Source organism: Cygnus olor, chromosome 21 (genome assembly GCF_009769625.2).
Source record: "Cygnus olor isolate bCygOlo1 chromosome 21, bCygOlo1.pri.v2, whole genome shotgun sequence".
NCBI classification, from domain to species: domain Eukaryota; kingdom Metazoa; phylum Chordata; class Aves; order Anseriformes; family Anatidae; genus Cygnus; species Cygnus olor.
In genome coordinates this window covers 8,204,392-8,231,894 of record NC_049189.1, presented here as the reverse complement: position 1 = coordinate 8,231,894, position 27,503 = coordinate 8,204,392, and the positions used below count along the sequence as shown (strand labels likewise).

At 43.8% G+C, this 27,503-nt stretch overlaps 1 protein-coding gene and 1 long non-coding RNA gene across 5 annotated transcripts in view; one reads left to right on the top strand and one right to left on the bottom strand.

Moving 5' to 3' along the window:
- The window catches only part of DDI2 (DNA damage inducible 1 homolog 2), a 26,021-nt gene extending 3,596 nt beyond the window's left edge, over positions 1 to 22,425 (top strand). Inside the window, exons 2-10 of one of the 4 annotated variants that reach the window (XM_040533811.1) lie at positions 1,213 to 1,342; positions 2,395 to 2,625; positions 4,987 to 5,113; positions 7,214 to 7,341; positions 7,962 to 8,090; positions 8,883 to 8,986; positions 9,403 to 9,592; positions 14,133 to 14,195; positions 15,997 to 22,425. In XM_040533811.1, the coding sequence (XP_040389745.1) occupies positions 1,213 to 1,342; positions 2,395 to 2,625; positions 4,987 to 5,113; positions 7,214 to 7,341; positions 7,962 to 8,090; positions 8,883 to 8,986; positions 9,403 to 9,592; positions 14,133 to 14,149 (1,056 nt within the window). In that variant the 3' untranslated portion in view covers positions 14,150 to 14,195; positions 15,997 to 22,425. Of the gene's footprint in view, positions 1 to 1,212; positions 1,343 to 2,394; positions 2,626 to 4,986; positions 5,114 to 7,213; positions 7,342 to 7,961; positions 8,091 to 8,882; positions 8,987 to 9,402; positions 9,593 to 9,696; positions 9,728 to 9,806; positions 12,093 to 14,132; positions 14,196 to 15,996 lie in introns of those variants that run through there. The other 3 variants (XM_040533809.1, XM_040533810.1, XM_040533808.1) reach the window with 3 other exon arrangements.
- On the bottom strand, positions 12,273 to 27,503 carry LOC121058363. The gene is made up of 4 exons (XR_005814177.1): positions 27,416 to 27,503; positions 26,654 to 26,712; positions 25,681 to 25,826; positions 12,273 to 13,222 (listed from the first exon to the last, which is right to left on the bottom strand). It is a non-coding gene; the product is annotated as an uncharacterized LOC121058363 (long non-coding RNA).

Genomic DNA, 27,503 nt, shown 5'->3' with positions numbered 1-27,503 from the left:
AAATTGGATCGTACGCCCAACAGGGTTAGGCTGAGTTCTCCAGCACTTCTTGCTTTGGACTTCTGCCAGGGGTAGGAGACTGTCGAGCTGATCTGCCTCGTCTCATTGTGCTTTGATGAAGGCACAGAAACCTTAATGCCGAACAGATACTGTTTCTGGGATGCCAGAGACACGTCTTCAGCAGGAACTTTCGTTCCTCTAAAGCACATCTTTATTTTTATGGGTTGTGTTTTAACTAAATGACAACAGTTTTGTGGAAGCAGAACATCCTGGTTCCTGTGCTTGGTGAAGTTGGTAACTCCTCTGATGGTATTCATCTGCAGTTACTGCCTGTTGAAATTTCAAGGGGAGCACGGGAGTAATTTAGGACATCTGTAGGTATCGCAGAATCTAATGTTAATAGAAATGTTTCCATGGTGAATATTCATTTTTTTATCTCAATATGTTTTTATATTTAATCTGTGGACCTCTTGTTAAGTTATATTATGATAATAGGAAATTATGTGACTGTGTTTTATAGCCAAAAGAAATTAATTCCTTGCCACAGACTGACTGCGGATTCAGGACTGGTATGTTTGGGTGCTGAACCTTTGTGTCTGGATGGAGTTACATCACTGAAGTAAAGCAGAAATCACTGAGCTAATCACTGAGCTCCCCGTAAAACTAGTTATTTTGGGAACCATGTTGTGGGTAAAGGTAGAGATCGCTGATTGGTAGACAATCTGGTCCAGTGTCCCTCCTGATGGATGCTGCCTGCACAGTTGAGGCCTTGGTCAAGAGGTGCTGACCTGGGGGCAGATATCACTACAGAAAGCAGCCATGACTTGGGTAATAGAGATTTGAGTTTGGAAACGTGTGGTAAACAGGTCTGACGCAAGGCGTTCTTTCCTTTAAAGACTTTGGCCTCTAATTAAGAGAAACGAGTCCTTCTCCGAGATGCTGGGTTTTGAGAAATGGTTGTTGGGTTTCGGTAAGACCAACTCTGGGTACTTGTCCAACCACTTGTTGAGGTCTTTCTGTGCCTGAGGCCGAGGTGCTTTGGCAGGGCTTGTCTGTGCCTGTGGTGAGAATTGCACACCTTCTGTTCTGAAGCTTGAGGTGGGCCCAGAGGAGCTGCTGGAACGTTTTCCTAAAATACAAATAAATTAAAAGCAAGATTCTGATCTGTTTTGTCATGCAAGTTGTTTTTCCTTACATTCTCTCCGTGAACAGATAGTCTATGCAGAGAGGCCTCTAACTGACAACAACAGATCTTTGGCCTCCTATGGCTTGAAAGACGGGGATGTGGTAATTTTGCGACAGAAAGAGACCGTAGAGCCACGGCCTTCAATCCGTTTCCCAGGTGAGAAGGGTTGTGTTAACTTTTCCTCTGAGCATCTGAAGATCTTGATGTTTATCAAACACCTCAATATTTGTCAAACGCCAACTCCATCTCATTCGTCTCCTTTAACACCTCTCTAGACAAACTGCTTAGGAAGGGAGGGTGGCTACAACTGAGGTGGGGGACTTTCAAAATTAGCTAAAGGGCTTGTTATTTAATTATTTTTATTCTAAGCAAGTGAAAAGAAAGCGGGAAAGGATGGAAAAACAAAGAGAATTCAGAACAGCAGTTTGTGTAAAGGTATGTGAATTTTCATACGACTGCCTGTTCCCTTCCCGTTCTGTGTAGTGGTGTAATAAACATGCGCTCGGTGTGGCTCAGACACATTAAGGGGCTCTTGAGATGTGTACTCTGAATTGTGACAAATACCCAGAGAAGCTGCGTCTTAACAAACCAAGTTATGCAGTCATGCACACGTGCAAGAGGCTCCTCAAATAATGTGAGTGGAGACCTGGTCCTGTCTCTTTCCTGCCTTCTGCAGTGATTCCTAGCAAATCCACATCTTAAAAGCATCACCAGAAAAGAAGGATTGCTGGCTGAGAAGGGCTTGGAAGCATTGGTTGAGGTTCTCGTCCTCCTGCCTTAATGGGAGGGTTGGTACCTGCAATGCAGCTCTGCAGAAATGTTGCTCTTTTTTTCTCTACCTTTTTTTTTTTTTAATCTGAGAGATTCAGAAGTGCCTTAGAGACCTCAGGTTTAGCCTTGTGAACCCTCTGTGTGGCATTCACATTTGTGAAGCTGGAAATAACTAGTCTGTGATTCAAATAGTGCAATTCTAGGGATAAAAAACGTACGAGGTAGAAGAATAGAGCAGTTACATAAATACATGCCAGCATTCCTAACCCAGTAACCTGGGGATGTGGCAGTGCTTCTGACACGAATTGCTGTTCTAAGAATCTGGTCTAATATTGTAGCACGAAGACCGACTCATCTTTCCACAGTTTTTCCACTTCGTTTTTGGAGCAGAACTGTAAATAGGAAGCGCTGACGCATTTGACCTCTTTTCCCGCAAGGTCTGCCGAGGATAGACTTCAGCAGCATTGCGGTTCCCGGGACATCCACGCAGCAGCGTCAGCCACCAGCACAGCGTCTGCGTCCCTCGCCTCCCGATGCATCTTCGTTCCCTCAGGGTTTGGAAAATCCCGCATTGCTACGGGAGATGCTGCTTGCAAATCCCCACGAGCTGTCCCTGCTGAAGGAGCGCAATCCACCCCTGGCGGAGGCACTGCTCAGTGGAGACCTCGGTAAGTTGGGTTTTTATCTGCGTGAGGCGGTTTTGAGTCTGTTTGAGCTCAGCTCTAATAAAAGGCAGCCACAGGTTTTTAACTAGCTGGGGTGCTCACTGCCAGCTTATTGATGCTGCTGATAAAAGGTGCCAGCTGGGAGTACTGAAGTTCCTCTTTTTCTAACAAGACTATTTCTAGCAAGGTGGGCATATTTCTCCTGCTTGGCTTTTTGAATAGTTTCTGTCCCCTACTTTGAAATATCAGGTGTGTGGATATGTTGAGCTTCTATGAACACAAGTGGCTCAGCTCCTGATTGTTACGCTAAGACTCTCTGAATTCAGTTTCCAGTAATGGTGTTGCATTTGCTGCGCCCCAGAGCCCACTAAGACCTCAGCTGGGAGCAGTACACCGTAAGACCATCTCTCCCCGTAGTGATTAGCTGCTATAGAAGTGGACATCAGAGAGAGCAGAAAAAGAACAAGTAAATGGTGTCTTTAGGGACCTTTCCCAACAGACAGAGTCGTAAATGTTTACGTTCCTCTTAATCTTGAAAGTGCTCATGTATTTTGGGCACTTCACATGGCACAGTTGAATCCTAGCATGGTGTCCATCATTTTCTCTGCAGATGAGTAGCTGACCTTGGTTTCTCATTCTTCATCTGATGGAAGCTTTGAACTCTAGTCCTCTTTTATTATGAAGAGTGGTGTTTGGGGCGTTAAAAGACGTGCTTCTAAACCTCTGCAAGCACCTTGTTAGGAAATAAATCCTGTTGAGCTTCAGGAAATGAACGAAGTACCATCTAGCAGGAGACTTTTTCCCTTTCGAGGTTACATCCTAGTGATTTCTCTCTCAAGGAACACTGGAAGGGAACTCACATGGATGTTGTTGGCCTACTGCATTTTTAAATTCTGATGTCAGCTCATACTCTTGTAGTTAAATAGACGTCTGTTGTGCTCTCAAGCTTTTTCCCGCCTCTTTTGAGCATTGTGTCTGTAGTGCAGAAGAGAAGTTCTTCCCATCACCTTGAGAGGAATGTGCTGCTGCTGGCACAGGACACAAGGGGCTAAGCCAGGCACCCAGAACTGGCTAATCAGCCGATCTGTTCTGTCTGGTATGCACATAAGCTTTGATTCAGGTGTGCACTTTTAGTCCCAAAGCGCTGCAGTGGGATGTCAGAAGGAAGTGGTTTGATCTGGTTATACTCTCATCACTTTGTAATGCTGCTATCAGTGTTTGGGCACAGGTCCAGTTCAGCTCTGACTGATGTCCAAATACATGCACAGATACGTGCCGTGTGACTGTGCTGGATGCATCGCAGGCATGTTAGAGGGCACCTGCTATACAGAAGCCTAATTAAAAACAAAACAAACACACAAAAACGCCCAGTGCTTTCCTGAACACATAGCTATCTTTGAGCCACAGAGCTTCTGTATGGGAACTGCATTTCTTGAAGCAAAACCATGGCCTTCTGTGTTTACAGAACTTAATTTATTGCCAGGTCTGTTTGGGAATGTATGCGATCGGATCCAAACAGTAAAAAATAGCCAGAGGCTGTTATATATATATGGGGAACTGAAGAAACGTGCAGCTAAACTTCCTGAAGCAAGTGTCCCTTGTAGCATCTCCTGATTACAGCAATAGGCATTCAGCTTTAGGGATTATAATGTCTGTGTCTTAGCCTGTGTTGCTTGGGTTTAAAGTAAGTTTTGTTATTTTTTTTATGCCTTAGAATTTTGGGTTGCTTTTTGCTGAATCTACAGACAACTATTTTTCAGGGGACTGCTGAGTGTAAAATGTGATAGATTTTGCAAGCTATTCTTGTAGGTGGGCCATCTTATTGCAATCTCACGCCTGTCTCTGTCTGAAGTTTTTTCAAAATACACATACACAATTCAAATGAGAAGCTTGAGTGCAGGTTTTCTATTCCTGATTTCTGTTCCAGGTGTAATTTAGCTGCTGTTTTTTCCAGATTTTTTGGAGTATTTTGTAGGCAACTCTTGCTGCAATAGAACAATGAATTGCCATTTTAATGGCAGCTCTCAATTTTAAGTATTGGTGTCTTAGGAGGTTTTTTTCCTCCATTTTTCTTTCGTACAAAAGTGTATACAGAGGGAAGTTGAGTTTGACTGTGTCTTGATGTGTTTGGGTAGGAGAAGTAGCTCTGTCAAGTTGTTTTTCATCTCAGCAGATTCCCAAGTTTGCCACCAATCCTTTTGAGGTCCATCCACACTGCCTCCAGATGAGGCTTGTTGTGCTTGTGCTGCTGATTCTATCCCTGAGTGCGTGCTGGCACAAAAAGAGGTGCTTGCTGTGCCAGAACTTGATTTGTAAAGAGTAATTTCCAGTAAAAAGCATTTCTGTCTCTCCTTGTTACTGCAGAGAAATTCACCAGGGTGTTGCTGGAGCAACAGCAGGACCGAGCCCGGCGGGAGCAGGAGAGGATCCGACTCTATTCAGCTGATCCTTTCGACCTTGAGGCACAGGCCAAGATAGAAGAAGACATAAGGTAGCAAATCAAAGGCACCTGCATGCTTTGGAGGTCTTTGTGGCACTTTTTTTCCACAGGGTGCTTCCTTCCAACCTGGTGCTTTTTCCTTGGAGGACACAAGGAGTGTGTTTAGAGAGCAGATCCTGCCTTAAGACAGAAATCTGCTCGCAGGGTAGCACTCTGAGCCACCTTTGCAGGTGGGAAGGTTGGGAATTGGGACGCACGGGTGCATCCCATCCTTTAGAGGTATCCAGTTGAGCACAGACAATGGTGGCAGCACCGCTGTCCATGTGCATGATGTCTCAAGGCTGGGCCACTGTGAAACCAGTAAAGAGTGCTTGTGAAAAGCGCTGAGCCGAATCCTCGAGAGGTGCTGTTCAGGGCATGTCTTGAACCTGAGAACAGAGCCTGTGCCAGTGTCTGAGCAGAGGTCCCTGCACAGAATGGGGTGTCACTTCCCAGATGCCTTCGAGATTTGGTTTCGCTTACTGCTAATTATTTTGTATTTCTGGCTAATTCCAGACTCTGTATTTCACTGCTGTCAGAAGAGATCTTCCATAGAAATATGTTCTGCTCATCAGCCTTTGCTCCGTTTCTGTCTTCCAAACGTACTTGCATTGGGCTGAGGCTTGATTGCTTAAACTGGGTGATAAATCCTTGAGTTGGAACATGGCTGATGGTTTTGTCCCCAGTAAAGAAAAGTCTTTCTGATGCAGGCTCATAGTTGATCATATCCAGAATTAATTTGCGATAGGTCATTCTTGCGTTATAACTGACAAAGTGTTGGTACCAGATAAAGGCTTAGCATAGCGATGCAGAAAAATGTAATGCATAAATTGCATAAATTTATAGATGAAACATTGCTTGCAGGCACAGGAACGCTTTTCTTGCTCCATAGATGAGGGAGAATTGGGACAGATAAAGGTGATGTGCCCGAGGTTGTACAGCTATTAGGTAACAGTTCGGACATCTAGCAGTCCCCAGATTTCACAGCCCATTTAGTTTCTCCGGTTAGTTGAACTCCTTGCTTAATCAGGTATCCTCTGCCTGAGATTGATCGGGAGCTCCTGCAAGCATCACACTTTTCTGAGACAAATCTCTGTCCTTCAAGTGTATCTTAGGTGGACAGAGCATCAAGCACGGAGAAAACAGAAGCTTCAGATCGCTACATAACTGATTTGAGTAGCAAAGGACAGTACAATGTGCGGCTCTTTGTTTCACAGCTATATGAATCCAGGGCAGGGTAGCAGGGTGCTCCCAGCTGAGCCAGGTCGCTGTTAGCTCTTTCCCTGCTCCACCAAGAAACTGCATCTACCCATCCTATTGTGGAAAGGCTACAGAAAATGGATGAGAGAGGAGTTTGCTTTTCCAGTCCTCCTGCTGAGGAGGAGAAGTGAAGTGGCGTCAAAGTTGGAAGCCCTTTTCCTTTCACAGATAAGGCTATTTCAGTTGCAGTCACTGCAGATACCCATCACTTTGAAGATTACCGTAGGGGCCATGATGAGCTTTTTGATGAGTGTTTTTTCTGTAAGCTTGAATTTGCAGCGAGGGCTTGTGCTCATAGTGGTGTTCTCGCTGCAGTTTCGCTTATCTCCTCTCCTTCCTATGCCTCGAAGAGGCAAGATACCAGGGAAACGTTGGAGGATTTTAATGTTCAGCTGCTGTGTGGGATTCCGGTGTTGTAGCTACTGGCAACATCTTCATCATATGCCCTCAGTGTTTGCCTCTTTAGAGTGACTAATAAATATGCAGGTTTTTTACTTACAAGTTCTCCAGGTTAACTCTGTGGTGACAGGTTTTTGTTGCCAACACAAGGTTGTCAGGTGCAGACGTCTCCAATGCTGTCGTGTGAGCTACACAAGGTGCTGGAGGGAGCAGCCCTCCTGGCTGTGGGGGAAGCGATTTGATATCTCTGGATTAAGCCAAGAGCATTACTAGCAATCCCTCTGCTAAGAAGGCTATGTTTAGCTAATGAAGCAGCCTTTGTTGTGGTTTAAAAATGCTGTTTGTAGCTGATGCAAACTGCGGCAGGTGGGATTACATTTGTAAATTGGAGGGATGTTTATACCGTTTTGCTGATGGAAGGTCTGATTTTTCTCTTTTCTCCATTAAATTCAGGCAACAAAACATTGAAGAAAATATGACGATAGCGATGGAAGAGGCCCCTGAGAGTTTCGGCCAGGTGGTGATGCTTTATATTAACTGTAAAGTCAACGGACATCCAGTGAAAGCCTTTGTTGACTCAGGTGAATTGCTGCTATTTTCATCTTTCCCCAGAATCTCTTTCCCTCACTGAAGGAGAGAGTACACACTCCAGAATTTTTGCCCAGAGTATTCCGTTTCCGTAATAAAGAACTGTATTACAAGATTTTAAAGCACCTAATTAAAATTTGAGAACAGTCTGGGCTCTAAGGCAAGCAGAGCAAATTGTGGAGACGGTTTGTGAAGCGGTACAAATGAATGCTTGAACACTCCAGATCAAGGCCCCTGTGAGAATTTCTGGTGTCTGATGGCTGCGATGCCAAAAAGGTCACTGCCACATGTGTGTCTTATCTCAGTTTACGGATAGGGAAACTTTGTCTGCCTTAACGCTGTACTTCCCATCCACAGCTTTAAAGGGAAAGTAGTTGGGGCTGTTCCAGTTCTACCGTAGTACATACTTTACTGTCCATGCTGATCTGTGTGTGTAGACACAGTAAATTGAAAGCAGTGTGTGTCATAAAAAGCTTTTTATGCCATAATGCAGTTGACTGATGCAAGCAGTGTGGTTTCCCTGCTGCTGAGTATAAGATCTTAAGCCCTTTCAGGAGTTTCTTTTATTTTGCAATGCCCTGTCAAGAATTAACATGAATTGTGTTGCTGGTAGGTGCCCAGATGACCATCATGAGTCAAGCTTGTGCTGAAAGGTGCAACATAATGAGGCTGGTAGATCGGCGGTGGGCTGGCATTGCTAAAGGTGTAGGCACGCAGAAAATAATTGGCAGAGTGCACTTAGGTAAGTACTGGCATTCTTCTTAGGACAGCTTTAGCAGCAGTTTGACTGTATTCCCTGCAATCTTGGTACCAAAGAGCACCTGATTTAATGCTGTATTTGTTAGAAACTCCCACGAAGTAAAATAAAAGTGCATCTGCAGTACATTCATTTGACTTGGGCACAGTAATCTGGCTTCTGTCTCACTTAATGCTTTTGTAATGGAATTACCTCTCTTTTAGGTGAGAGAGTCTTCCGCTCCTGCAGATGTAGAGGAACCGTTCACTCTGGGTGCAAAAGCAGGGTTGATGTGAAGGAGCAGGGTGTCTCCTGTTTGGGGTGTGGCTGTTGGCCTGTGTGAGTTGCTCAGGAAGGGCTCCAGTATGGTGGAGTGCTTCATACTCCTCCAGGAGGAGAAGGCTGGCTGTGTTTGTGTGCACGTTTTCTGGATGAGTGGGGATTGTCCTTATTGCCTGAAAAAAATGATCCTCTTTACTGTTCTTGCTTCTTAGACTTGTGCTCTAATGAGCTGTACACTGCTCCTCTAGCAGTCTAGCTTGGAGGCTTAGGTGAGCCGTAGTTAAGGCTCTAGAGCAGATCAGCTTTGAAAACAATTAACTACCTCAGACCAATATAGACCCAATAGTCCCCGGGGCCTGCACATGGCCGGACTTCTCGTGACCAAAGCCGTATGTCAGAGCTCTAGCTTCAGTTTTACCCAGCAGGTTTGCACAAGCCTTTCCTAGGGGATGGAAGAGCAGAAGGTAATTTGCACTGTAGTATGCAAGGTGGTAACTTTTCTCCATTGTGTTTCAGCTCAGGTTCAAATTGAAGGGGATTTCCTGGCGTGTTCCTTCTCAATCCTTGAAGAGCAGCCCATGGACATGCTCCTAGGACTGGATATGCTTAAGAGGCATCAGGTATCGACACTTGTTTTGAAACAGTTACTGGCTCTTCCAAGTGAAGTGCTAAGCACAACATAAAAGCCATGCCTGTGAATGTGTTAGGATTTTCTGGGGAGAGAAAATAGATTATTTTTCAGCCAGTTACAAAAGAAGTACGTATGCTAGAGACATCATGGATGGATGTATAGGGTGTCTGGCTGCTCCAAAGTTTTTTGCTCTGATCAAAAATGCTCAGAGCTTTCCAACTGAATGATTTATTGCAAAGCAAGTCTTGTAGGGTCCTTTGCTTATAGCTGATGCTCTTGACCCACTTTGCTTAGGTGCTATGAGCTGTTCCCATTGAAATGGGTTGTTTAACCTTGTTTCTCCTTTTTCTCCGGGAACTGACTTACTCTTATGCAGGCCCCTGATGTCTCGATGCTCTTTCACAGTGTTCAATTGATCTCAAGAAGAATGTGCTAGTGATCGGCACGACTGGTTCTCAGACCACTTTCCTCCCGGAGGGTGAGCTCCCAGAGTGTGCCAGGCTGGCTTATGGGGCCGGGCGGGAAGACGTGCGGCCGGAGGAGATTGCGGACCAGGAATTAGCAGAAGCAATACAGAAGTCCGTAGAGGAAGCAGGTACCATAACGAGCTCAGCTGAAATAAGAATCTGCATAGTTTTCTTGCTGTGTATCAGGATGTCTGTTGGCAGTCACTGAAAGGCCCCTTCTCCCTTTTCTCAGTTCCTAGGAGATGTAATCTAATACAATATCAGTGAGTAAAAGGTAGAGAGAAGGGGGCTTTGTTCTTGCTTGTGGCTTCTAATTACACTTATCTTTTCCTTTCTGTACAGCAAAATCCGTCCACATGAAGGCATTTGGGGGTGCTTGCTGTTCAATTTGTGCTCTCCTTGCAACTTTCTACCAGCTCTGATATCTTGGTCTTCGAAGGTGTGGAGATAAGTGATTGTCTCTGGCACCCGTTCACCTGGTTCAAATTGATGTGCCTAGTCAGGGGCATGACTCAGTTACGTTGTGTTTTAGCAGCCTCACATAGGGTCACTTGTGGTGACCTCTGCAAATCCTGTTCTTAATAGCTACCGCATATAAAAGTAGAGGAGCTGTAGCAGTAAGTACAAATCTTTGGAAAGGAGGAATACCAGCCTCAGCAACTGTTTGGGTCTTATATGTGCAGTGTCAAAGTACATCTGTGCCTGGTTGCTGCCCCTCTGCTGTGGAGCTATAACTAAGCAATAAGCCTTTACTTGTAGCTTATTCCCACCTGTTTCTTTTTCAAGACAAAGTAAGTTCGTGACAATTTTTAGAAACAGTGTGCTATTTCAGCATTTTTGCCTTAGAATGGTGCTTGTGCCCTTGGAAGGTAAACTGTTTTTCTTACTAAAGATTACTGTTGCTCTGAATGTCAAAGGCAGCAGCTGAATTCACATCCTAATGTATATCAGCCTTAAAGATAGTCTGCAAAGAGAATTTTCCCCTCCTCTCCTAGTTTTGTTCCCTGTCACTCTGGAATCTGTAAGCTGCACAAATGAAGATGGTCTGGGCTCTGGAAGATATTGGTAACTGCAAATTTTAGCTAAATGGAGATGCCAAAATAGTTAAAAGCTGAGCTATAAGCCAAACTGTCTGAACCTCAGGTTTTCCATTTAACTCCTCCCTTAACTTCAGCATATGCTTTTGAATAAAGGAGAGCTTCATTTCTTTATGCTGACTATTATGAGAAGCCATAAGCAGCTCAGAAACTGTATTTCTTAGGACTTTTCCCAAACTGTTAAGGATAGCTTTTTTTTTTCTTTTTAATGCAGGTGGGAAGATGTTTGAGTTTACTTTAACTTTTTCCTTTGAAAGCATTGCACTAAGATTCTGCTTTCTGTATGTGTGCAGAACACGTTTAAGCTGATAAAGTTGATTTCTTCTGTGGTTTTATTGCTATTTTTTTTAATTATAGCATGCTTCTAATTAGAATTGAAGTCTGATAACATTTTTTAATATATATATATGAATATATTATAATGCACTGTGTTTTTTTCTTTAACACTTCCCAATTGCTGCTTGGTTGTCCAAAGTGTAAGCAGTGTCTTTTCTGCAAATAACCAAGGGGAGCACAGGACTGTACTTAACAGTCCCACTGAACAATATTCTTCTATGCCTGAAAGTTTTCACAGATATAAAACCTCCAGAGGAAGGCCAGTCTTTAGTTTATTGTCAAGAAATGGTTTGCATGTTTGACTTTTTAAACCAAATTAGAATGCTCATTAACTTAAGTTGCCGCAAGTAAAGAGTAAAAACAAGGATTTGACCTTGCTCCATCAGGTTTTGACATACCTAAATGTCAGACTTGGTGGCTTGGGCTCATGTCTCTTCATATAACCTGGAAGAGAAAATGTAGAGATGTAAATGTGTTCTTCTCCTGTTAAAATTCTGAGCTTGATGAAGACAAGGTTGTTTTTTGCAGTCTCCCCCCATTTCAGGTGAGTCTTTGCAGACATAGTCGGCTGGACTTAGTTCTCTGCTGAAAGAGAGGTCAAATAAAAAACAAACCTCTTGGCCTGAAATATGTGAGTCTTTATAATTAAAGCATTTTAGGCAAGTGCTTTAAAATGAAAAGTGTCTAAGATGACTTGCAGCTGCTTATATACCAATACTGTTCTAAAGACCATGAGGCTTTGTTCAAGCTAGTCAGCAATCTGCCATTTTCCATTGATACTGAGCCGTAGAGGAATGTAAAAGATTTATGAGAATAGGAAATCCATTTTATATGTTCACTTAATACTTGTAGAACACTAATGCACAAAATTAAGGTAGGTCTTGCTTAGATTGACTCTCTGCAAGCCTTGGACCTGTTACAAGTCTCTGACTTGCAGGCATCTTATTAGCTGTAGTCTGAGATATCAGACTATTAACTTACACCCTCTTGCTCTTTTCTAAAACAATTAACTGCTGCTAGCTGGTACCAGAAAAAACAAGTGAAAGAACAGTAAACTGGAGAGGAAGAGAGAGAGAGAGCATAATGTAGCACCAAGGAAACCCAGCTTCCCACAAGGCCTGTAATCTTTCGTAACAGCTTGAGTAGTACAACAGAAATCACTGTACATCTGTAGACTATTAAAGTTCTCATTTTGAATGCACCTGGGTTATTCTTGAGTTTTATTTAATCCCTGGAAGCCTACTTTTGTGAGCCTCGTGTTTTCTGTCAGCTGACTTGCTGGTGTTTCAACACCTGTGGAAAAGCAACTGAGATGGTAGTGAGGTCATGGTATGTTTTACATGTTTGACTGTGATCTACTAGATTCTCCATGAATACTTCATTTATTGTCTTGAGAGCTCATTCTTTTCTGCCAATATGCAGTGTCCTCCCCGCTATCACCACCCCTGGTAACAACCTGGTGGTTATGGAGGATTTACAAAACTGACAGCAAAACTACAATTGTCGTAGGAGGAAGCATACTGAAGTAGCTTATCCCGTGTGCAGCTTTTCATCCAGACAACCTGGCTATAAGAAAGGCGTTGCCTCCATATATGCAACTCAGGCTTTTCCTAATATAGAGAGGAATTTATCCCTGATGGTGCACTTTGTGGAGAAGAGTTTGTTCCTGGCGCTAGCTGGATCAATATCCTTGATGGGGTTAGGATTCAGCTCCTGTAGATACCCTGGGAGAAGGATGACAGCAAGTCTCAGAGAGATGGTGCTAAGGAGTGCTCGGCATAATACCAGGTACTTCTGCTGTCTAAATGACTACAACTCCCTGATGTTTGACTGATCAGACCCTGATTTTTGACTCACTGGGTCTGTAATCAGTTCTGCTTTCTCTCCAAAGGATTGGCTTGGAAGCAGAGAGCATGAACATAATGCTACCACATAGAAACAGAAAAAAATCCCTTCTGTTTGAATATGTATTCTGTGTCACGAGCCTCTTTGCCACCCTTATGAAAGATGAGCAGTCTGAAAATCTGCAGGATAATTTTGGATTTTTAGTACTGTAGCATAGCCAAGTTGTAACTGCATTAAGACCAGGTGTGTGACCAATAGAAAAGATTGCTCTGGTATAAAATAAAGGAGCAGATGCACGAAGTGTATTGATCAGAGGTGTGGTATCGCAGTATTTAGTGCACCTTTTTATCTAACAGAGAATAAAAGAAATGGGTACCTGAGGTGAAAAAGGCAGTCTTCTTCCATGACACAGAACAGGAGGCAAATCCTGGCTGTACGTGTGAGCGTGGTTAGTCAGCCCTCCCTAGTCCACTTGGATATCTGTAAAAAGAGGGAGACTTGAGGTTAAACAGTTGTGTATAATTAAGACCTCTGAGCTCGGAAGCTTTTGGGAAGCCATGGAGCACAATCTGAATAGCTGTTTGGGTATCTGATGCAGGACAGAGTAGGACCTTAATGGAAGAACAGGCGCTCTTACAGCAAAGGTCATGTTGGTGATTTAACGACAGAATGTGAGCTGATATATTAGCAAAATTAGACCATTAGCGAGATAAGTTCACTTATTTAATCTAGCCTGATACCTAGACCCAGCGTGTGGTGCTACCAATAGAGATCTGTACTTTATCCATTCTCCGTGTGGAGGAGGAAGCAGTTGAGCTGGTTTGACTTCTGGCTGTCTGTTCTTTGCTTTGTTCTTCAGTGCCTCAGGGAGCATTCCCTTTTGGGATTTCTGCCCTAGGATCTTTATGCTTCCCATTTGCAGCAAGCCAGTGTTTGCTTATCTTCTCTTGCCTGTGATGGCATGATCCATCACAAGGCAATTGCCACCGGGAGCAGTCTGAGAATTGTGCCATCTCAAACCTCATATCACTAAAAGTGACTCCTGAATGCGGCTGTATGGAGAACAATCTGGTACAGTGCTAGACATCTGCCTTGTGCTGCATATATTTTATCAAGTGTGCAGTATCACCCACAGACCGCTGTGCAGTGTAGGCAGTACAGAACAGCCCTTCAACTGGTTTTCAGCGGAGTTATTTTTGACTTGACGTAATGAATTACCCAGTCAGAACTCCTTTTGGAAGTTAGCAAACCTGAGGAGCTCCTGCTGCTCATGTCCTGTCTTTGTGGACAGTTGGGAGGGGAACTGCAATGTCGCAGGACTGTAACCATGCATGTTGCGTGCTTTGAATGCTAACGCAAGTTTGGTGTGTTTGTTTCCTAATCCAAACAGAACGTCAGAAGCCTTGATGCATGTAGTGTGTGTTTACTGCAGCTGGAGTGGGCCACAGACCAGGTATTTATAGCCATCAGTTTATAAGCTTTTACTACTACATTCACACTACCTGCAGCAGGACTGTCCTTAAAGTGTACTGGGGAGAAACCCACATGATGTGAAATTACCAACTCCTCCATTTAAGAGTGTGGAAGAACATTCCGCTTCGCTTGGCCAAAGGCAGCAAACCTGTGTGTTGCCTGTACTAGGAAAGTTGGACCCTCCTGTTCATGTGAAGGAGAGCCTTACAACTCTGACTTTCCTTCCTGTGCGCTCCAAGTGATGCTTGGTGCTTATGTAAAACACTTCCGTTTCTTCAACCTGAGCTTCTGTCAAGTGGTCATCCTCAACAGAATGAACGAACTCCTTGACAGTTCAGAGGAGTCCTTTACACAAAACAAACCAGCGTGAGTCCCTGCTGAAAACTCTGTCCTAATATTAAATTGAAGTGGATCTGGTGAGCTGAAATGCCATTGTGCTGTTGTATGTGTACTGTTTTCCTGAAACAGTCTACTCGTTAATGCAACAGTTACGTTACAACTCCCCCGAGTCACTGGTTATTTGGGCTTATCTCTGACAAAAGTATTTTTAAAAGATTTTAAAGGGTAGGGAAATACTTGCTGATAGTGGACTCTAACAGTTTTAACGTAGATGCAGTTCAACATGTAATGGCTACATGTGCAGATTAACAAATTGAAATTGACCATTTATGTTAGGAGTCAGTAATTCCAGTGTTTGCATTAGATCTGGCCTGCATAATTATCTGGTCTGAAATGAAAGCAAGCGTGTTGGTTGTGCTAGTATGTAATACTTTTAAAATCTTGCATTAGCACTAACATTTGAATTTTGTGATAAATAGCTGTCTTTTGGCTTTAGGAGCCTGTGGACTCCTCAGTCTTCAGGGGTTCTGTAATTAAAGCCTAGGAGGCTGCCTGTCTCTCTTATATCAAAATTGCTTCAACATAGCCTGCTCTTAGAGAAACCAATTGGCAGCTAGTTCCCTTCCTGCTTGACAGCAAACAACATTATGTTGAAAAAGAATGAATAACTGACAAGTAATTTTATATCCACAATTTCAATTCAAGCTGACAAATCATATGGAGGATGTTGGCTGAACTCTGGGTATCTTGTTTTCTAATTGTTACATGCCTTAACATGCTGAAGGGAAAAAAAACAAAGATAACTGCTCTGTATGGCTAGAAGTTTACTTTGCTGCTGTTACTGCAGCTGCACTGATAACCAGATGAGAAAGTAATGGGGTTCTTTGGTTTATGCTCTTGATTAAGGAGAAACTTATGGCTAAAAGAAAACCTAAAGTTCTTTTCAGCTTGAGCAAGCCATCTGGGAAGCACCCCTCTAACTACTGTGTACGTGTATCCCATTGAAGCCTGCTTTCTGTATCACAAAGAGGAGTTTGGATCTCGCTCTCCTTTGAAAAATGCCCCTTTAAAGGGGATGCTGGGATTTCATCATCATCTCAGTGACTGCAGATATATCTGCTCACTTTGAAATGTAAATGTCCTCTAATTGTGAGCTCTTTGAGCACCCTAGAACTGGCTTCTTGTCTTTCACTGTCAGTAATGAAGTGTCTGCAGCTGGAATGTAGTTGCTGGATTTGCACTTGGTTATTCTTGGAGCACTCAGGACAGTTTGTAACAACTTCTTGCAATAGCTGATGATATGAATGGAGCGGTGCTCTGGTGAGTAATTTCCAAGCTGATATGCAAACTGTTGTCTTAGCTTCTATTCAGAAGGTATAGATATTTGAAAATCATGGTTCTCCTGTGTTCTAACTACTTCTTTCTTTCTGTCTTATGTATAGAGAATAGTGACAAAGAAACTACCTCACTGGAAATGCCCTCATTACCAGCTTCTTATGGGTTTCAAAATCCAGTCCAGTCTTCAGGACAAAGTTCTAAGATCTGTAATCCCACAAATCAATTACTTGATCGTTCTGTCTCTGCCCCTGCTTCAATTTGCTCATCCGAATCTAGCCTCGCAGAGCCCATTAATCCTAGAGCCGTCAAGTCTTTTGAGTCTTCAACTGAATGCCAGATAACCCCAGAAAAAGAACATCCTCTCTTATTACAGCATCTTTCCAAAAACTCTTCCTTGGCAGATAACAAGCCTTCTCTCCAGACAGGTGAGGTAACTAGTTGCAGTCCAGCTTGCCCTTCACAGAAAACACTCAAAGAAACATTTGTTGCTGACAGTCTAATGGAATGTAACGCTAAAGAACAAGGCTGTGGTCAGGAACCTCCTTTGGAAGTGACAAAAGAAAATAGTTTGACTAACACTGCTAAGCACGGGCAAATTGAAGATGTATCTCTGTCTTCAGAACAGGAGGAACAGAAGAAAAAGAATGAGCTTGCCATAGACCATCAGACGTGCAAAGAATCAGAGAAGCCTGAACCGCTGGAGAAACAAATTGACACAACTGACCCAGAGGTTCCTTGCAAGGTTGGTGGGGTTGAGAAACCTGTTGTGGAAGAAGAGGGCCATACAGCCAGCCAGCCAGAAAATCCTCCTGCAGAAACGAGAGGAGATGGACTAGAGAAAGCAGATCTTCCCTGCATGAAAGGGAGTATCCAAATGTCAGCCTCCTGTAGCTGTATGCATATGGAAGTAGATGTAGTTGAGCGGTCAGTAGCTGAAGTGCACAGCTCAGCAAGCAAGCAGAAGCAGCAGCCTGAGAATGGAAGTGTATCTGACCTGAACTCAGATGCCTCCTCTATGGAGGTGGAGTCGTTGAAGTCTGCAACCTCCTTGAGTGATCCAGTTTCCACCCCTGATGTGTCACAGTCCAAAAGCACCAGTGAAATTCCTGCAAAGTATAATGAGTTGTCCAATGAAACACCTGAAATCAGTTCTTCCCCCCCCAGCATCCACCAGCCGGACACAGATCCAGGAAGACCTGTAGAAGAGCCATGTTTCTCTCTAGCAACAGCCTTGAAAGAGCTTCACAGACTCTTGATTATCAGTCGTAAAGGAGAATGTAAACTCCTTGCATCTGAAGTCTCTCAGCTGGAAATGGTTCACAAAGAGCAAGCACAGCAGAAGGGGTTTTCTGAAGATGAGCAAAAAGGCTCACATCTAAATGGCCAGGAACGGAGTTGTTCCTCCTTTAAGGGGAGGTCTGAAGGTAGAAAAGCAGAGGGGAACCAGCCTTGTGATTCTGGCACAGAAAACAACCTTGGGTCTGTCAGTCACATGGAGTCAGCTATTGGAGAAGGTGCTTTAGAGATTCAGGAGTTTTCAGGTAAGAGTGATTTGATTTTAGTGACTTCTGCAGCGACATCTGACCAGCAACAGAGCTCTGAGCAGGCTGAAGTTTTGGCAGAATGGAATCAGAGTCCAACTAGTCCAGCCTTGGAACAAAACACATCTATTTCTTCTCAAACTGCTTTGGATGAAGATGCACCTCAAGATATTCGGGCACCATTCACAGGAGCACCTGGGAGAAGCAGCAGTTCTTCTCCTGAAGGTCCGTGGTCATTGGGTGGGTGTGAGGAACCGCTGCTGAGCCCACTTGCTGGCTATACTGAATTTCCCTTGGCTGCTTCTCCACCACCTGCTTTCCCCATGGCTGATGTTGATCGAATCCTTGGTGCTGGCTTTACCATGCGAGAAGCTCTCGAGGCTTTGGAACAAGCGGATGGAAATGCAGATCTTGCTCTTCTCATTTTGCTCGCCAAGAGTATTGTTGTTCCTACGTAACTACGGAGGAGGTAGCTGCCTGGGGTGTCTCTTCCTTTAAAGGATGTATCTAAATTACACATCACAATGTACAAGCAGAATGTTGAGCCAGATTTTTTAATTCTTTGCAGCCAAAGTAACTTGTCTCTTCTGTTTCACTTGTTAGATTTGGCCTTTTAAAAGAAAGAAAACGTCCTAGCATTGTGTGGACAAGATAGCTTTTAATTATGCATACTGGATTAAAATTAATGTTTTTATTTAAATGTAAAATTTTAGAATAAGCTCCAATGTTATGAATAAAAAAGCAGAAGCCATTAAGATCGCCACCCTGTCCAGCGCAAAGCAGATTGTGAAATAAGTTGAACGTGTGTGTGTGTGCAGCCAGTGGCGAGGCACAGCACGTGGTGTTACAGGACATGAGGTGCACACTGAGTTTGGGATGGTGCAGGCACAAAACAGCGCTTTTCTAAACGTACTTTGTGGGTTTTATCAGTTTTCTCTCTCCTGTGCTTTATAACCAAATGTATGTGATGCTGATGAAACATTTATGGCAGCTACTAAAGGCTATGTAGGTGCCCACAGATGTGTAAAACTTCGCAGAAGGAGTGGGAGGGTGTGGGGTGGTTTTGGAAGCATGTTTTCGTGTGTGCACAGGGAAAGCTGATGCCTGCTTTTGCCAAACGCTTTTATGCTTTTGGGCCAGTGTGTTTAAGTTTACAATGTGGGGATAAGGGATAGGGAGAATAAGGGAAGGGATAGAATTTGGTGCTACCAAAACTAAGAGATGTACTAACTTATTTGAGGATATGCTGGTATTAATTGTAGGTGGGGGGGGGAAGGAGTATTTTACTTTTTTTTTTCCTAGCCTTGCCCACACTATGTTCCCCCCCTACAAAAGAACAAGCTCAACTGCTGCAGGCAGAATGTTAATGATGAAACTGCTTAAGAAATCAACCGTGTGTTATGGTTCTTAATCCCCCTCTACCCGTGGAAGATGGATTCTCTATGCACTGCATGGGGGTGTGATCAGAAGAATGAAGAAATCTGCTTTGCACTAATTCATCTTGATGTTTGGGGGATCATCAGCCTCTCAGCTGTGGAAATGCAAACTGCAGAAAGTCTGTAGCAGCTGATGGGGTACTAATTTAATACCTCTTAAAGAGTGAGGGCTCCTGAATAGGGTTTATGAAACAAATGCACTTGACATGGCTTCTGCATTATAACCATCGTGGCCTTCCGGGAAGTCCTTGGTGAGTAGTAGCCTGTCTGATTCTGATTAGGACTCACTGAGGCTGTGTTGCAGGAAGCTCTTTCCAGATGCCTTTTTTTTTTTTTTTTTTTTTTTTTTTTCCTCCAAATGAACTACTTTTTGGTTTTCTGCAAAGCCCCAAAATACTGTTGGGGCTGGGGAAGGGAAAGGAAAGCATGGTTAAATATGATACCAAATTTTAAGTAGGAACTTTTCCTTAATCCCACTTGCAAATCTCTGAAGTGGATTTTGTGTAAAGTGTTCATCTTTAACTTTCTGCTTTGAGCTAAACCTGAAGTGATGGATCAGCAGTGGCTGGAAATACGTTTTGTTCATGGCTTTCATTTGTTATAATTGTCTCAGGCCTCTCCCTGGTGTTTTGTTTTCCCTGTTGCTTAGCAGGTTTGCCTGTGTGTATGTTAGGCTTTTTTCACGCAGGATAGCTTTTACACACAACACAAATTTGGTTTCATCTGCGAACTTGCAGGAGTTTCTCATGTCAGTAAGTGGTGGTTGTCAGATTTTTCTTAGACGCTTGGGTAGCCAAGAGATCCTTTATATTCTAAAGAGCTTTAAGGCATTCCTCTGTTGAATGGAGCTTTTGCTCAAGTTCTGGAGCTAGGCCTGGGGCTCCCAGACACATTTAGCTTATTTCCCACTACTTGTGGTGGCAGCAGTAGTCACTGTGCATGTGTTGGAAGCAGCGTTTGGCTGTTTGGGACCCCCTTGCCTGAGTAGCATCAAGTAATTCACTTCAGGCTCTGTTCAAAATAAGTTCCTGAGGCAAGGCTACAGCTTTATGATCTTTACCACGCAGGTGGTAAGAGTTTACCTGTGCTGAAGCTTTTTGATACTTTCCTTGCAATGAGCATCCCAAATCAGTGAAAGCCAGATCTGTAAAGGGTAATGCTTGGACTGCTACAGGAGTACAGATGTTGTCATCAGATGTCTCTCTAGAAGCTTTAGGAAATAAGATAACAATATTAGTCCCATTCCCGTATGGTTCACTATCAAAAGCAGCAACATGAATGAAGCTCCCAGCTCTCAAATCCAGAGCATCCTCAGTCTAAACAGCCTGTTTCTGCTCCCAATTCGCACCATGGGTCTCAGTGAGGTGGTCCTTGGAGCAAGCCCATCTCTGGTACACATGGTCAGTGCACCGAAGACACCAGCTGCGGGTGGTTGGCCCCCCTGGATGCGTGAGAGCTGAATTTGCACCCTTAGCCTGCAGGTTCATTTACTGCCAGCTTCTTTGAAGCATCAGATGTTAGCCATTCAATGTTATACCCTTTTCATATTTACACTTTTATGTTTTTAGAAGCAATTGCTAATAGCTAGAGAAAGTACTGCTGCTTTGCACCAAACTGGTTAAAGGCTCTAGTTTTATGGCCACGTTTACTTAGATTGCATATACAGAATTTATGCTATAAAAGCTTTAGAGCATCAGCCAACTTGCTTCAATGCTCAGTTTTATTCTCTGTCAAATATAGTTTTTGAAATCTGCCCTTCTGCCAAAGCTGTAAAGAAGCATTTATTGATATTGCTAGAATTTCCTGGGTAACTTTCTCTGAACTGCTAGAAACAAAGCCTGACCCCCCAGTTGATTAATACTTGTAAAATTATTTTATACCAAGTTGGTCCAAGCCTGGTGATCTAAATCTCTTCATTTCACAGAGCCTTGCTTTGAGTGAATGGTTATGTGCTGCTAAATTAGAGAATAATTTTGGCTTTTCAGGAGCAAGATTCGTGTTAGAGAAAATCTGGGCAGTGGTGAGTATTTAAGGTTAAATAAAATGTAGTAGTTAGTGAATGCTGTCTAAAAGTTGTCTTCTGTTTTAACGTGTATGTGTCCTCTCTGCTTTATGCACATACCCTTTGCTCAGCCTTTAGCAATCTCTTAGCTGGTCTCTCTGCTTACCTGGCCAACAAAGTGGGAATATTTGTATTTAAACGGGGATGGCAGACTGCTGAAGTTTTTCGGCTAGAGTGGGGGAAAAAGGTAATGCCAAAAGCTGTTTAAGTTTCCAAAGGAGCTAAGTAAATGTATTCTGGGCTAAAGTAAGGCTCTTCACACCCTTCTCTTGACCTCCTCATTCATCAATGCTCCAATATATTAACTGTCACATCAGCTTAGCAAAAGGATTTCACTATGAAAAGTCTTATCTGTAGAGAATAAAGCGACATTCAAGCTGCTTCATTAAGATGCCAGTGCCTGTGGGGACCCTACCGGGTCTGTAGGGTTTGTTTCTGGGTATTTCCCAAAGCCACTGTGGTCATGTACCTTGCCATTTGGTTTCTGGGAGGTATTCCTTTCCGTAAAGATACTGAAGGAATTTATTGGGCTTCTTGCTGAATGCCTATTTCTGTAAATGAGGCTCTAGGTAAGTTTAGTGATGTTCAGTGAAATAACATCTGAAAGTCTCTGGGCACAGATCTGTCTGACACGAGGAGGAAATATTTCCTGGTGACAGGCATGTTTACGGGCCGCTGAGCAGAGCTGCACTGTGCTGTATTACTGTGACAATCTCTGCCTTGTTGCTAATTATGTTTAACTTTCTATGTAGACACTTGGTCTCAAGGACTGTTAACCTTGTACCTCCTAGATATGTTCCTTTCTTTCTGTCCTTGTCTCTCCCTCTTTCTTGCTGTCTCCTTTCCTCCAAAGTAGCAATATTTAAGTGTACTTGTTGGATGCTTAACTTCCAGATGGTAAGTTTTCCTTAAAACACTATGCCATTTATCAGCAAAAGGAGGAACATATCGTAGAGGTTTCTTCACCAGACTTGGACTTCTTGCCACGCAGCTCCCCAGAACTCTAATGTGAATTCAAAGAGGAGAAACCAAGAGGCTTTTTGCCTGCCTCTCTCGGAGGTCAGCTTGGGAAATTGGGTTGGTTTTGTGTATATCATTCCCTTATGAAGCGTTCAAGAGATTTCTTCCTGCACTGTGTAGACGTAGCTTAGTCTGTGATCCAAATGTGTAGCGGTTTGGGTTTCTCTTTGACTGATGCTTTTTAGCTTAAGAGTTTTACAAACTCACTTAAGGAACTTGAGGGAATCAATACTCAGGAATCCTAAAGCTGGTTGCATTTGTGTCATTTACTCTTCTGGGCTGAACATACTGCAGTTGTCCTTGCAGACTGAAGGGAAGTGTGGTTGTATCATCAGAAAATGGGATGTGGTTCTGCCCAAAGTAATACACACTTGATTCTTTTTTGATTTTTGTTTTTTAATATTGGGGGACTGTTTATCAACAAAATTGATGTGTAAAAATTTGATATTTAAAAAAATGAATAAACACTTTATCATAATGTTGCTTGATTGGTCTGTCTGTATTTCTGAAATCACCATCCCTGCACTGAAATCATTCTCAGGCCATTTTCCCTAAAGTCAATAGGATTTCCTTAACATAAATGTTGCCATTTGAACTATAATGAGTAGAAATCGATGGTTAAAATGGTTGCAGTTGGCAGAGGCTGAGAGCAGGCATGAGAAATTCAAATATTCCCCTTCTACAGAAATAGGTTGTCGATTCCTTCAGGCATGGCTTGAAAGTAGAAGGGTATAATATAAAATGTAGGGTATGATATACAATATATAATATTATATTAATATATAATATAAAATGTAGCACTTGGCCACAATACTATTTGCTGGAAAAATGAACGGGGCAATCCTTGTGTCTCTTATGTACAGATTTCATTTTCAAACAGATTTGAAGATTATTTTTTTTTCAGGAGCTAAAAACTAATCTCTTGGGACATCAAAAATTTGGTATTTCTATCCCTATGAAGCTCCTTGTGTCAATTTTAATTAGAAATTACTTTTTTAATAATTCCATTCCCTTAGCATCATTTAATAGAACAGGTATAGGAACTGATGCAAAGAGGTGTCATGTGCAGCACTAAGCTGTCCCACTTGGTTTTGGAAAGGGGGAGAAGAGGATTTTCCTCCTCCAAAACCTGTAGCAACATTTGTTTCATGGACCAGTAATTCCTTTTTCTTATCTTGAAAAACAGATGCACTTCCCTTGAGAGAAGCACTGAGGTTTTTGACCATTAAATCTCATGCATCTGGAGAACAGGCAATGGTATTGCAAGATCAGCAGACACACTAGAAAAATAAAGGGTTATGAATCAGTTACTGTGACAAAGCAGTTCTAGGACAGTGGTTTCCTCCTCACGTGCCTGACATGTTTGGAGCTCTACATGTGATGCTGGTGTCATTATAGATGAGCTATTTTATGTCACTTAATTATAAAACTATGTTTTTAATTCTGGTCTTAGCGTGGGAAAGGTGAAGGTTTTGATGTGTGCACTGCTACTGCCCCATTCATACGTTGACCAAAATGTTGATTGCAGTCCATACCCTTGGAAGATAATTAAGGACTAAAGACTCTTACTGTTTGAGAATTATTTTGAGCACTTGAGCCTTGTCCATTCTGCTTTATGAAGATGATACTCTTTTGGTACTGTATACAAATGCAAATTAACTGCACTGTTGCAGTTTGGGTTTGTGATCGTCCAGGTCTGTCTCCATTAGGTCATTAACACTTTTACATCTGCAGCCCCGTGTATGACTAAAGGAGGTTCAGAACCTATGCAATAACTGTGAAGCCTACTGTGAATTGGTGGCTTTCACTGGTTATCTTATGGGATGTGTTAGGAGATGCACAAGGGACTCCCTAGTGGTCTAGAGTTTACAAATGACAGATGAAAGTTTCTTTGAGTAGTCATGTGGGTGCAGAAGCCACATTAAGACCAGGAGCCGGATGCAAGGAGATGAGCTTTGCATCACAACTTTCTGCACTAAAATAGTCAGCAGAAGTAATGTGACTAAACCACCACTCATAAATTCAGCAGTTTCACTCGTGTGAGTGCAAGTGAGCCACTTCTTGGACAGGTATGTCACCAGAATGGGATTTAGGAAACCCTGCTCTCCAGCCTGGCTTTTGATTTGTTCAATTAAGGTTGATTATCTGCTATACCTCTTCTTTTTCCTTGGAGTAAACTGAAGGGGGAAGCTTCCCCCCAGAAGCAGACTGCAGTGATCGCTCCACTATTAGTTAATTGTCTGTGACAACCAAGCTTACTAATTACCAGGTACTATTATGATTGCCAACAAAAGCATTGAATCATGCAGACAGCGACAGTGGCTGGTGGTTGCAATTCCTCGCAGTAGCAGCTACCAAAGAAGTGACTAGTTTTGAGCCTCTTTGTTAACAAATGAAAATGGAAAATGTTTTAAAATCAAACACTTGGGCCCAGTTGTGAAAACATAGGTACACTCACAAGGCTGTGGCCTGCACAATGTTAGAGATGCAGGGCTTGCTCTTTACTTATTCTGATAAATCTACAGTCTCTTCTCTGTCTTTTCCTAATCTAATTCTGAGCCCTGGCTCTTGAGAGGAGTTACCTCCCCTCTTCACACTCCTCAGTAAGAGCAGACTGTCACAATACACGGCCCTTTTTTAATGTAAATTTTACTGGTGTTTTGTTTTTTTTTCTTCTCCTTAAATCTATCCTACTACCTTCTGAAACATTTCTTGTCTCTTTAATTTTCTTCGTGATTACTGGTGAGCTTCTTGAAGTGCCCTGTGACTGTAGTGCATGATAAGGCATGTTACGTATCCTGGGACAGTATCTTGCACTTGGTACACATTGCTGTAGGAGGTGAGATACACCTCAATGATTCATTCTGGCCTTCTGTCTTTTTGTGATGAGCTCCTGATGGCTCCTCTCTTTCTGGATAATGTTCTTCATGTTAACTTTGGGCTGTAAATGCTGAGCAAAGAGCCTGCTGCTGTCCCAAAGAGTTGAAAATCTCATGGGAAGAGGGTAGGAAGCAGATGAGGATGTGGGGAGAGTGGGATGACAGCACCAGAGCTTGTGCAGGGGACAATGAGAGCTGTTTTTAAATGCAGGTGCTCCTGTGGGAGTTTCTCATGGAAATTCATAATTGTGTGGTGGAAGCTTTAAGGGATTACAGTCACCTTGCTGGATGCAACAGGTATCTGCAAACTCCCTGCTGTGCTGTGCAGCATTCTGTGGGGTGCAAGTGCTAAGTGCTGTAAGGCCCAGGTATGCCAAACCTGGACAGAGAAGCTGCAGTCAAAGCTAACAATATCTTCGTGCTTGCATGGGAAGCAGGACAAGGGCTTGGAGTAGAACAGGTACTTGGGGCATTCAAAACATCCAGGAAAACTGTAGGAGACCAGGAAGTCTATACTATGGGATTTTACAGTTACATATGCTGTGCTGTGTCTAGTGCCTTCAGAGCAACCAGGAATGCAAACAGATGCACTTCACTGCTGGCTGGTGCTGTGCAGCATGCTTTCCTTGTACCTCAATCATGCTTTAAATGCTAAAGTATACCAGTAAATAATGAAATTGTGTTGGCTCTGGTTTGGCTTCTTCAAAGGGGCTGACACTAGCTTGTTGGTCTCTCCAGCATCCTTTTAGGGATCAGACTTAGATGTTGCATGCCCAGGTCTGCTACTCAGTAGCTGGGTGCACTTTTTTAGTGGGGTTCTGACCCTCTGTAGTGTCCCACGTGAGTTTACCTTGTTCTGGTTGTGACCATTCAGCAGGAGAGCCCTCGCTTCCTTCCCTGTGTGCTGAGAATCTGCAGTCACAAGCTCTGATCCTTTTGGGGGCTTGCATGGTGCACTGATTCTGCTTCTCCTGCTGCTGGTGGGCTTGGGGGGAGCTGAGAAAAATAAGAGTTCTATGCTTTTGCTCTGTTTTAACCCAAGTGCATATGAACTGCGCTCTCTTTCTTTCCCTGGGAGTTTCTCCCAGTTTCCAAAGCTGTTAAACTGGCTGGGCTGTTCCCGCAGCAGCTGCAGGAAAGGCCAGACTTGACCTGGCACGTCAGCTCTGGCTCAGCCCATCCCTTCCCTCCCAGCAGGTTATTTACAGAGGAAGTGTTGTGAATGGTGCAGGGAATGCGCTTGTGGAGAGCTGCTGGCTTTTCCTTTTTTAACTGCTTTTACTTTCAGTTCCATTTTCAGTTATTAGCATTGAATGTTGCATCAGAGCCTTTCGCCTGAATCTCAAGAGTAGGGTTTATTACTAATTTTATCTTTTATTTCTTTATCCTCCCTTTCTAGGAGCAGTCAGGCTTAACTGCTGCACCCTGCACCAACTCCTCACTCTGTCCCACGATGGCTATTGGGGCTTGTATTTATTTGTTCCCAGCCCTCCAAAACAGCTGCTGCTTGTGTTTTCACATTTGCGGACTCCTCTTACAAATTTCCTTCTCTACAGACTGATGATCAGTTGTGTGACTGCTTTTGGCTCCTACCAGGGCCCACCACATTGATAAATGACATTGATGTGTTGATGGGCTGGTATTAAAAGGCTGCTGAACAGCAGTGGGAGATGGGCAATGGGTTTTGATGCTTTTTTCATTGGGACCCTTAGCCTGATCCCCTGTGGTGCTGGCAGGCAGGGGCCCACGCAGGTTTGGCCTCTGAGGGACATTCATCTGGCCCATTTTAGGCCCCAAGTTGCCAAGCGACCATGTGCACAAACCTTAGCAGAGCAAAGAGATGGGATCCTGTATTTATCTCTGTTTTTGCTGGAGATGCACGCTGCAGGACGAGAGGAAGCGTTGCTGTGGCCCTTGGTGGTTGGGTGCTATGCGGACCTGCTGTTTTTCCCTCACATCACTAAGTAGTGACACAAAATGTCACTTTCTGTTGACACTGGCCCCTGCCAGGCCCTGAAGCACAGCAAGGCCATGGGCATGCAGGGGGGTCTGGCAGCCACCTTGCCTTGTGTTCCCAGACTGGGGGACACAATGCTCCCCACCCCTCGACCCCTCACCGGGCCCCCAGTTGACATCTTCCCCACAAGTCCCCTCAGAGGGCTGCACAGGACCCAGCACTGTCACCCTGTATCCCCTCATCTCCCTTACGTCCCCTCATTGGGTCCAACACCATCTCCCCTCCCTGCACCCAACGCCATTTCCCCTCACACCCCCTTACTGAGGCCAGGGCCACGAGGGACCCGGTGCCCCCTCCCCACAAGTCCCCTCACAGGGTCCAACGCAGTCGCTCCTCGTGTCCCCTCCGCCATCTCCCCTTCACTGGGTCCTTCATTGTCCCCTTGTGCCCCCTAACCGAGCCCAGGGTCAGGAGGGACCTAACGCCACCTCCCCTCCCGCACCCAGTGTCATCTTCACTCGTGTCCCCTTGCTGAGCCCAGAGCTATGAGGGACCCAGCACCCTCTCCCCCCATCCTCCTCACATTGCCTCACTGTGCCCAGCACCACCGCCCCTCGTGTCCCCTCACCAACTACCCGACCGTTCCCCTCGTGTCCGCTCCCTTCATGCAGGGCCGTCAGGGACCCAGCACCAGCTCCTTGCTCCCCCCTCATCCC